The 12,156-nt window shown below is 35.9% G+C and overlaps 1 protein-coding gene across 1 annotated transcript in view; it reads left to right on the forward strand.

The window, feature by feature from the left end:
- The first annotated feature begins 271 nt into the window (after positions 1 to 271).
- The window catches only part of SYT14 (synaptotagmin 14), a 132,656-nt gene continuing 120,771 nt past the window's right edge, over positions 272 to 12,156 (forward strand). Inside the window, exons 1-2 of the mRNA XM_035010474.1 lie at positions 272 to 398; positions 7,934 to 8,149. Coding sequence (XP_034866365.1) covers positions 287 to 398; positions 7,934 to 8,149 — 328 coding nt within the window. The 5' untranslated portion in view covers positions 272 to 286. The remainder of the gene's footprint in view (positions 399 to 7,933; positions 8,150 to 12,156) is intronic.

The following is a 12,156-nucleotide window of genomic DNA, read 5'->3' on the forward strand; positions in this document are numbered from 1 at the left end:
ATTGCTCCAACATAATTTATACAGACACTTTTAGATTTGAATAAGTACTGTTGAATGAATTGAACAGCTCATTAAACTGTGCAGTTTGTTTTTCTTATAAACCTATGTAAACTATGACAATTAAAAAGTATAATTCAACTAAGGCAGTAATCTAACATATGTGTAGGGGTTTCCTTCTTACTTGTAGCTTAAAGGAGAATAAATGCTTACAGATGTGACTTTTTTTTCTCTAGTCTCTCCAGAGGCAGTTGGATTTTTGTCAGCTGTTGGGGTGTTTATTATCTTGATGCTGCTCCTTTTTCTCTATATTAATAAGAAGTTCTGTTTTGAAAATGTTGGCGGGTTTCCAGATCTTGGTTCAGGATACAGTACAAGGAAGAACTCACAAGATAAAATTTGTAAGTATCATCACTGCTTTTATTTGTTCTTTGTATCTATACCGTTCTGTTATTTTATTTTTTTAAACATAATATGGTAAGGTTGGTTTTGACATACTGTAAACTAACATTCGAGCCACTTTTCTGTGAGAGTAAAAAAAAAAATCTATTAAGTAAATTATGTTCAATTATCTTTCTGTTCACAAATTGCAAATATATCGCATAAAGATGAATTGCTATCAGAAAATGCCATTTTTATTTTTCATATATAAGGTGTGCTTCTGAGCCTGTAATATGAGTAGATATGCTTTAAGAAGGAAGTATCTTTCTTCTCTATATAGCTTAAATCATACTGTCTTTTTTTCCCATATTCCCATAGAAGGCTTTTTGAAAGTATTCACCCTTTTTCTTTACCTGCTGTTGAATTCTCAGCTGATGGATAATTTTATTGTTTGGAGAAAGTAGTTTTCTCTATTAACTTAGTGTATAGATAAAGTCTGCTTATAAAAATTAGTGTTCCTCTCCCTCCCTTGGTACCATAGGCATGATATCACTTTATATCACTTACTACTACTACGTATTAAGAGAGATGAGGACTGTAATCTTGTTCTTTCTTTCATGAAAAGTATTCTGTGGAGGTTTTTTTTTTTTTATATTATTATAAGAGTTTTTTATTTGCTGTTTCCAAAGACTGGCTTGTATAAGTGATAGCAGAAGCGAGTTGAGAATTATAAAAGCAAGGTGTTAATTTAGAACAGTATTGCAGAGCATTAGCAGAAAAACCTTGCTCTTTTTTTTTTTGTTTTAAAGATTTTATTTATTTATTCATGAGAGACAGAGAGAGAGAGGCAGAGGGAGAAGCAGGCTCCCAAGGAGCAGGGAGCCCGATGCGGGACTTGATCCCAGGACCCTGAGATCATGACCTGAGCCGAAGGCAGATGCTTAACTATCTGAGCCACCCAGGCGCCCAAAACCTTGCTCTTCTTGTCTGTGTACTGTGTTGGAGAGAGATTTTTCTCTTACCCTTGGTAACTTAAAAAGTGATAGCATTATTGTTTATAAAAAATCTATTGGTTATTGAATTACATCTGTGACTTCTGCATCAGGAAAGTGTAGTACTTTTGTGAGTTTGATTTAAGTTTATTCATGAGAGACAGAACGAGAGAGAAAGGCAGAGGGAGAAGCAGACTCCCAAGGAGCAGGGAGCCTGATGCAGGACTCGATCCCAGGACCCTGAGATCATGACCTGAGCCGAAGGCAGACGCTTAACCATCTGAGCCACCCAGGCGCCCCCTGATTTAAGTTTAACGTTTCTCATACTTCAGTCTTGCTTCTTGATCATTTGTGTAGAGTTGAACTGGTTAAAGATATCTCTCTGGGCAGCCTCCAGGAATCCCCTGGTTCAGCATTTCTGGTTTTTCTCTGGTCTAATGACCCCTTTACACTCTTAAAAGTTATTGAAGACCCCAAAGAGCTTTTTTTTTTTTTTTTTTTTTTTTATTTTTTATTTGAGAGAGAGAGAATGAGAGACAGAGAGCATGAGAGGGAGGAGGGTCAGAGGGAGAAGCAGACTCCCTGCCGAGCAGGGAGCCCGATGCGGGACTCGATCCCGGGACTCCAGGATCATGACCTGAGCCGAAAGCAGCCGCTTAACCAACTGAGCCACCCAGGCGCCCCCCCAAAGAGCTTTTTTTATGTGAATTGTATCTATTGATATGTACCATATTAGAAGTTAAAACTGAGAGAATTTAAAAATATTCCTATCAACTTATTTGTTTTAAAAAAAAAAAACAACCAATAACTTGTTGTGATGAGCACTGGGTGTTATTTGTAAGTGATGAATCACTAAAATTCTACTCCTGAAACCAATAGTACCCTATATGTTAACTAACTAGAATTTAAATAAGAACTTAGAATGAAAAAACCCCACAAAAAACCCAATAAGCCTATTACATACATGTTAAATATAAGTAACATTTTTTAACTTAAAAAACTATGTATTTTTTTACTCCCCCCCGCAAAATGGTGAGAGAAGTGCCATTGTTTTATATTTTTTGCAAATCCCTTTAATAACTGGCGAAGAAGAACCAGCTGTTATTCTCATGTCTCCTTCTGCATTCAATCTGCCATGTCGCCTCTGGAAAACTCCAGTGTTCATTTATGAGCAAATGAAAGTGAAAAAGTTAAATATCCCCTCACTGTTATTATGAAAATAGTTTTGACCTTGAGGATCCTTTGGAAAGGTTTTGGGAACCGTCTTACTTTTTCTGAGCCTTGTTTTTTTTTTTTTTTTTCACTTATTAAATAGGAATAATAATATTTTCCTCCTAGAGTTATTGTGAGATCGGGTATGATAAAACTTGTAAATCACGATGCCTTGCATCTAGTAGCCACTCTGCAGGTGTTCACCCTCTGCTCTTTTTTCTATCCTGACCTCTGTGCAAATTGCTTATTTTCCCCTTAGTAGGTGTCTTAATTTGAAATGATATTGGTAGTTTGTTAATAATATAGGGTAGTTACCCTACATAGACTGTTAGTAAATAAACCAGAAGTTCATAATAAAAATCCTTTTTATACTTCTTCTTGCAGGTATAGAATAAAAAACCAATAGTATTTGAGGGGAAAATATTGTCTTGCTGCTGTTATGATAGCTATGGAGTGGGAAAAAATGTCATTACATTTAAACCAAGTGGTTTGATATTTTTTTTTTTTTGGAAGAGTCTTTGCTTCGACGTATTTCTTTCAATGCATAATGCATTTACAGAAAGATTAAAAGCCACAATGCAAAATAATAATACCAAGCTCATGAGTAACAACATTTAAGTACATTTTAAATTCAGATTCCTAAGTGGTTGATATTTTGAGAAGAGAAAATTCCATTATTGCATCTGTTAGGAATAAGGAATTAGAAAATGGCATTTTTCAAAACTTTCCAGCAGAATCTGCCTTCAGTGTCTTCTCTGGTGGACACAATCAGTAATGCTGTAGAAGATTTAACCACTGCTGTGGGGGAAGTCAGCTACGCTTTCACTGACTCAGTTGCTGAACAGGTAACAAGTATGATAAATGGCTTTCGCCCAGAAGAAGAAAGCTGTGCAGTAGCAGAAGCTGTAGTAGCTACTTCTAAACAAACAAACGCCGTGTCACCAGAAGTCTCCAAAGACACTACTTGTCAGAAAACACAGTCCAGTGTAGAGCACAGAGCAAATCGAATCAGTTGTCACAATACTTCAGTTTCACAAAAGCAAGATCACGGAATGAATGAAGAAAGAGTATTCAAACATATTAATGATAGGCAACGGACTCTATCAAAATATCAAGAAAGCAGTAATGTCGGTGGTGATTCTTCTTTGAAAGCTCACCTGAGTGACGGTGAGATATCATTTATCAAGCAGAATGCAAGGGCTGGATGTGCTTGTCAAGAACTTGAACATACTGACAGATGTAAAAAAGTTGGATTAGGAATGCCCGATGATGGTAAGAATGATTTAAAGGAGGTAAGATATCAAGAAATGAAAGAAAATCATTTAAAGAAAGCTGAAAAACATATTAAAAGTAAAGGATCCAGAGGGAATGAGTGGTCAGGAAATGAGTGTTCTCCAAAAGATATTTTGGCAAGCAACAGACATATGATACAGAAACCCATTATGAAAGAAGACAATCATCCAGCACCAACAGCTAATTCTAAGGATAAATTACATGGAAAAATCAAAGAACAGAAAAATCCAACAACATCCTACAAAGTGAAAGGAGACATAAAAACAAAGAAAACTGAAGCCATTTCTGCCCAGAAAGGAACAGCAAAGAGTAAAGATGAAAAATATTCTAAGATAATACCAGGAAAAGGTGAGGTCTCCTACTGTGGGTTTGAGTGATAAACTTTTCTCTTGATTTTTTAAATTAAGAAAACATCCAAATTTCCAAACTTTCCTATACATGTCTATATGTCTAATTTAAGATTTTCTTGAATCCTCTTACTGGGAGACAATTTTAAGGTCATTCATTTTTTTTTCTGACCATCATTTTGAAAGCATTCATGTTCTTTGTACACTGCTAAATTAAGTATTGTCCCTGGTCCCTGCATTATTTGGCTAATTTTTCTTAATGATTGTTTATTAGACAACCAGAGACTCCATAGCTTTAAGTAGTGTGCATTCTCTAGTTGGAGTATATTTAGTGTGCTAAAGTTGAATTTTAAAATTTTATATTTTTGTAACTAACTCCTGAGACCTTTATACTATGTTGCCCTTCGAGTCTATCCCAATAAGAATCTGTATCAAGTGTTTTATATTTTTCCTTTAGAGCAATAGAGTTTTTTTAATTTTATTTATTTTTAAAAATTTTATTTATTCACTTGAGAGAGTGTGAGAGTGTGAGCAGGGGGAGGAGCAGAGGGAGAGGACCAAGCAGACTCTGTGCTGAGCTCAGAGCCCGATGAGGGGCTCCATCCCCTGACCCTGAGATCATGATCTGAACTGAAATCAAGAGTCAGATGCTGAACTCACTGAGCCACCCAGGTGCCCCTAGAGTTTATTTTATTGAATAGCATGCTTCAGGATATGTGCCTATTCACTTAGCCACATATTAAGAATTTTATATGAGTTCTGTGTTTACAATGAGTATACGTGAACAATCTATTATTTTTTATGAGTTCTCTATGTAGAATTAAGATTCCAACTAATCATTTATAGTTTTTAACTACAGTATTTGTGACAATTTTCAAAACAATGAGCCGACAGTTATTTGGGTTGGTTGCAGAATTGCTTTGTATGGCTAGTGATTACTTCTGTTAATCCCTTAGTCATTTCCATTTGTTGCTGATCTGATCACAAGGCCAAAAGTACACTGGCTTTTATTTAAAAAAAAAAAAAAATATATATATATATATATATATATACATATATATATCTGACATTTTTCTCTAAATTTAGATTCTCATAAAAATAACAAAAATCTGAGTGGCGGCAGAAATGAGGAAGACTTTCAGTTCTTCGTGAATTCATACATAATCAAGATCTGCTATTTATCAATTATATGAATGATTTTTAAGTGATATCATAGAGGCTGATCCAGGATGGATAGACTAATTAAAAAGGAAAGCCAGTTTTTGGAAATATGGCCATTTTGGAGTCTGTTCTGCTAGGAGTTTTTTAATTATCCAAATCAGTAGTTTTGGGTAGCCATAGTTTAGTTTTGTTAGCCTTATTATTTGAAGTAGCAAAAATAAACAAAATAGAATACTTATGTTATTCAGAAAATAACAGAATAGGCAGTAGTAATAAAAGCTGCACACATAGCAGTATAGAGTTAATTTTGTTTTGATTTGTTTTCATTCAGAATCATGCTGGTCGCTGGAAAACCCAAGTATCTCTCAGATATTCTAGATTATAGTCAGTACTAAACGTAAACATATTATGTTCTAAAAATCGTTTGAAAATCATTTGACCCATAGACTACTTCTTATTATAGCTGAATTCTAATATTATTCATTAATAGTAATATCAGTATTACTAGTACCTGTGTTCTAGGTTCGTTCATAGACCTTATAGGATTTAGAAAGAGAAGGAAGAGTTTCCTTCTATATTTCTGAATGCAGGACTGCTGTAGGTAATATTTTGTGATAGGTGAAGTATGACGGCAGAATTTCTCAGAGCTCTCCTGCTGCCTTAGAGACCATCACCATGGTAGCCCACAAAATGCTACAGCTCTCAACTGGGTGTCAGAAGGCCCAGGTTCTAGACCAGATCCGCTATCACCTCAGCACTGTGTAACGGGACTTTCTGCAATGATGGAAAAATTCCATGTAGTAACCACTAGCCACACGCACGTATTGAGCACTTGAAATGTGGCCAGTAGCACCGGGGAAACTGGGTTTTAAATTATTTTATTATTTGTTTATTGGTGCAAAAAGGTGGTTTTATTAAAGCACGCGACAGGACCCGTGTGCAGAAAGAGCTGCTGCCCCAGCGTTGGTGAGGGGTGGCTGATTATATACTTGGGAGTTGGGGGAGGTAAGGAAAAGGAGATTTTCAGAAGAACTTTCATAAATTATTTTATTTTGAATCAAATAGCTGCATGTGGCTAGTGACTACGTATTGGGCCGTGCAGAATATGATACAGGTCATAGTTTTACCCTTTCATGGCTTTCTCTTACTGAATTAAAAGGGAGGACTTAGACTAGTGACATCCAAGCTCCCTTCCGTCTGACTCTAAACGTACCATTCCTCTACCATATTTTTAAATTACTTTTTCTGTGTCTCCCCTCCTGAATGTCAAACCTTGATTCCTTTTGTGCAGATGATCTCAAATGTTTATAAAGAGAAAAATATCTCGACTGACCTAATAAATTCTACCGGCTGTGGTCTCTTTATCTTTCCAGAGTTGTTTTATTTTTCTGAGAAGGCTCATCTTAGGTTAAATGAACCTCAACATTAGTGCAGTTTCAAAATTTTTACTTTTAAAAAAATGGTAACAGCTAGTTATTATTATACTAGTTTGCTCTTATTTTAAGAATAATGCAAGTTTTATATGTCCTAAAAATTTTATTTGAAATTTAGTTATACTTTAGTAAAATTTTCTTAGTAATTCTCCTTTTCACAGAAAATAAGTGTATCCTTCCACATATTTTTGTATGTGTATATGAACATACACTGCATATGTGTGTGTGTTTAAATAAGAACATAGGTATGCCTTCTGTTTTATAACCTTCTCTTTTCTCTTAACATGATGTTGTAGTAGTTATTCCCTGTGAGTACCTGTGAGTTCACCTTCTCATTTGTAGTAACTGCATACTGTATCATTGCATAAATATATCACAACGTACTTAACCAAGGCCCAGTGATGGACGTTTAGATTATATTTTATTTTTGTTTTCTGTTGCTGTTTAACACAGTGCAGTGAATTGTCTGAAATACATATCTTTGCTCACCTGTTAATTATTTTCTTAGGCCGAATTCTTGGAAATGGAATTGGTAAATTCCTAGAAATGAATCACAGACGGTGCAGATTTAAAATTTGATATGTATTGCCAAATTGCTGTCTAGAAGAGTTGTACCAGTAATAATTCCACCAGTAGTATATGTCTGCCCATTTCTCTGTTCTCCTAGAACTAAGCCTTATCATTTTTCAAAATTTGGACCCAGATGATAACTAAAATGCCTCTAGTCACATTCTAGTTTGAATCAGGTCCATATGTACTGGTGATATTTCTAAGTCTCTTTGTGTGCTACTGATCCTTTAAAAAATTGTGTAAGGTGGCAAGTTCCGTTATTTCCTTTATCTGTAACATGGTTTGGAAAATCCCTGCAACTAATATTTTTTTATAATTAAAATATACAAATTGATCTTTTTTTCTATTAAAAATATGAAAATCTAAAGCTTTGGGTTTCTTGAATGAAAAAATTATACTTATTTAAAGCTGGAAATTCACATTGTGTATGTATATGTATATTCATGTGCATATGGATATATGTGACATATATCTCTTTGTGTGTATCAAATTCATCATACTTTATTGTATTAAAATTTTGATTTGTTCTCCCTGTCATTCCAAATAGATAATTCCTACATGGATAAAGATGAGCATGGTTCATCTTCTGAAAGTGAAGATGAAGCACTGGGTAAATATCACGAGGCCTTGTCCAGAACCCACAATTCCAGACTACCATTGGCAGATTCGAGACAAAAGAACTATGCTTGGGAAACGAGACAAAAATACAGCCCTCTGTCTGCGGAGTATGATGGCTACAGTAGCGAAGCATCGATAGATGAAGGTAACACAGGTTACTTATTTTTTTAGATCACACACTATAGTGTTAGATTATTTGTACCTAAAACTCTAGGCATCTGTGGCTGCACAATAAACAAGAGATAAACAGAGTCACATTTCTGTGAATATAATTTATCAAAATTCAGATCTTTGGACTGAAGCCCCAACCTAAAACACCTAAATAAAAGCAAAACACCAAATAATTTAAATACCGTAGTAATTCTGCTTCTCTTTCCACAATGCAAGCATGAGGTAGAAGATGTGAGTCTGCTGTTCTCTGACGTGGAATCGGTCTCTAAATGCCTGGTATAGGAACTGATGGAGAGTCTAAGTCTCTTATAGTGTTGAACTTGATCCTAGTGTGTAAATGTATGCTTTTTCATTCTGTGTGGCCCCTAAACAGAAGCCAAATACTTCATGTGGCACACAGCCGAAGAAATGGTGATCTGTTCTGCGTAGGGGGAAAAAGTGTCCAGGATGGATTGAGAGCTCGTACTGTGTTATACTTTGCTGTAAGGATGACTTTAGGAATTTTCAAGGATTATTTTGTCTCTAATTGATCTTTGCTTCATGTACTGACATTGGCTTAAAACTCAACTTATATAGAAGATACATGTCCACTCTAACATGTTTTTACATCTTTCTATAAGGGAAATTAATTGCCATTAATTGAAGCATATTTATTTCTACATTTTAGGTACGTTGTTCACATGCTTGATAGAATGTATGAGTATTCCTAGTAATTATTATCTTTATACTCATTTATGAAGAAGAGAGCAGTATATCTTAGACAACAATTTTTTATTACATCAAACACAAGCTATCCTTCATTTTGTAGCTGTGGTTTGTGTTTAAGGGCCTATAACTATTGATTACATAAAGTCTTACCCCAGCACATAGAGTTGTCAAAGGAGCTAAATCATCCTTTTTTTTATTCGGCTTAATACTAGCTAATGACTGATGTACCTCCTTTTTCTTTCTACTAGTACACAATTTATAATAAATTAATCAAATTACTATATAGAAAGTTCATTATGAGATGGTAGGGAAGAAATAAAAAATATCAGACTCTACCCTCAAAAATACCTTTCTAGTACTAGAGGAAAGAAAGCCCGTGCTTACAAAGAGAACTGAGTGACGCGAAGCGGTGAAGCCTGTCCCCAGCATATATCCACCCCATCCACCCCTGGCACGTGAATAGTAGAGCCTCAAGAGAATGGGTTTTGAACCTGATCCTTGTTTACATTCTGGCTGGGCGACTTAACATATTAGCTACAAACTTCGGGCAGTATAGCTAATGGTTTTTAGGTTTGTTTCATTGTCTCTAAAACGTGGATAATACCTTCCTGACAGGGTTGTCATGAACATTACATGGTATATGTGGTAGTTTGTAGCATAGTTCTGGCCCCTGTGGGTAGGTGACCAGTAAATGGTCATTGTGGTTGCAGGTGGTGCAAACAGTACTGGTGATGAGAGCGAGCAGTCCTGAGCATGGGCTGCATTTGTCATCTGTGACCCGGGACACTTCCCTTTTTGTAGCTCCAGTTGAGGGTTTTGATTTTTTCCTCCTCACTGCTTCGTCCCTCTCACTCCCTACACTTCCGTGCTGTCTTGATTGCTTCCCCACAGTTCTGTTATTCTAGCACGGCTCTGTAGTCTGGGAGAAGAGCAGTGAGGAGAGAAGCATAACCTCAGTGGCTCTTCTGTTCTTGCCCTAAGCTCTGGAACTGGGGCCAATGTCCTGGAGTCACCTTCTCTTTTCATTTTACGTATATCTTTGGGACCCATCTCTACTTTCTTACCATTTCTACTCTACAATAATTGATAAAACACCGAGGGTAGATTGACTTTAGGTGTTCTGAAATTAGATTTATTTCATAAACATTTGTCGAAAGCTTTTTATGTGCCATACTATATACTGTGGATGTAAAGATGAATAAAACAAGCTTGTTTCGAAGAGCCCACAGACTAGAGGAGGAAGACCATTGACTATAGTTTCATGAACAAAGTGCTATAGACATTCAAAGAAGGAGGTGACTCAATTGTTGGGGAGGTGGGGTTATGGGGAGGTCTAATGTAGTCCTCACAGACTAGGTGAACTGGACTTGAGTAAGATCTGTTTCAACAGCCATGGAATCTTGATGGCGTGAAAGCAAATGAGAGTGTATTTTAGTGTCTTTAGCTTAGGATCTGTGTTTGGAGAATAAGTAGGTAATAGGTTTGAATGCCATGTTCAGGACTTCATTGTCTTATAGGAAATATAGAGTACTGGAAGATTTTTTTTTAAGCTGGACAGTGTGGCACTTTTAGAAATGTATTTAAGAAAGATTATTTAACTATTGTAACAGAAAATGAATTGGAGGTGGGACTATTGGAGGTAGAAAGGACCAGTTGGACAAACAGTGATGAGACCTTCATTTGCAGTGAGTTTGGGGACACAGAGTTTGTAGATTTAAGGATGATCTCAGTATATCTTGAATGATTGAATATGTGCAGTGAGTGAAGAATCAGTATTTTTAATTAGTTTAGAGAGGTATTAGAGAAGTAAGTTTATGTGGGAGGAGGTAATTTAATGTCTGAAACATTGGGGTGGAGATGGATATCCTTATTGTTAAAATGCTGTCACTGGGATTTAGGATGGAGAGATGACCAAGTGATAATGTAAGAAAACAATAGACTAGGAGAATAGTTTTGTATCATAGGTTATTGCTTATTGAAAAGTCAAAGTCGCTTTGAGCCCAAAATAAGATTCAGTGGAGTGGGGGAAGAAAGAATTTGATTGGAGGGGGAGATTTCAGAGCCCAAGGTCTTAAGTAAAAGCAATTTCAAGTGATAGTAAATTCTTAACATGCCCCCTCAGAAAGATACAGAAGTACATATGAGATTCTAACCATAGTGTTCACCTTCTCCCTCCAACCCAGCAGTGGTAACCCTCTTCTGGCATATATTTGGGAAGGAAAGGGATTTGGTTCAAATACACATTTGAGTCTCCACCAGGTGGTCATTCCTCTGAGTAGCTAACTCAGCAGAAATACTTGGTGGCTGGTCACCTAAGAGGACTGCTGAGTATAGTTCTCTTGGTAGAATTTGGTTCATTTTCCTGAGGTACAAGTAAAGGGATGGATATAGTAGGTTATGTTTCTCTACTGCTCTGACCTTTTATTCTGCATATTATTCTGCAAGTTTATAGGGATCAAAGTTAACTGAAAGGTGTAGGTTGAGGTAACTAAAGGGAATTACAAGGTAGAGGAAAAATATTCTTAAATGTCCATTTTTTACATGACAATCTGTTACCTCATTAGTGCTGGTAAGGAACCATTAGTTCATTTCTCAACACTGAATAATTCTAGTAGAGAAGCTTTGGAACAGCCAATACTGGAAGTATCTGTGAGATTAGGGAGGGTCAGGGAGGGCCTGGATAGGGCTAGGAGAGAATAGTACAGAACTCTCTGACCAGGTAGTACGAACTACCATATTGAGCTCCTACTGTGTACCTGACTATTACTTTCTGTACACACCATTACTATTTAATCTTCACTGCAAATCATTGTGGTAGGTAAGATTATCCCCATTTTATAGAAGTGAGAAGAGATTTTAGATCAAGTAGGTAATTTTTAACCTAAGGTGACACGGTAAGTTATAAGAACTATTTGTCAGGTCCACTCCAAAACAAATATGGTTTTAGCTTCTGTTGGGTCATCACTACTACTCTGGTATCCAACCAAGGTCTCTTTCATACATGATTAACCTCTTCAGTTGAGTTCTTTAGAACAGTTTATATATATAAATTTGAAATACAGATACTCTAGAAAAAGTAAGAAAATGTGATGGCATATTTGTTATCATGTTTTCTCCTCTAGGTGGCCATATTAATCTTCCATTTTTTTGAATTACAAAAGGGAATGATATCTATAAGAAATTTTTCCAGGAAAAATAAACATTAAAATAATATATCCAGTTTCCTTTGTTCACAGTTTTAATTTTATTTTTACTGTGGTGTTCTTAAAATTG

This window comes from Mirounga leonina, unplaced genomic scaffold (assembly GCF_011800145.1).
Source record: "Mirounga leonina isolate KUSES-001 unplaced genomic scaffold, KU_Mleo_1.0 Mir_154, whole genome shotgun sequence".
In the NCBI taxonomy this organism is placed as follows: domain Eukaryota; kingdom Metazoa; phylum Chordata; class Mammalia; order Carnivora; family Phocidae; genus Mirounga; species Mirounga leonina.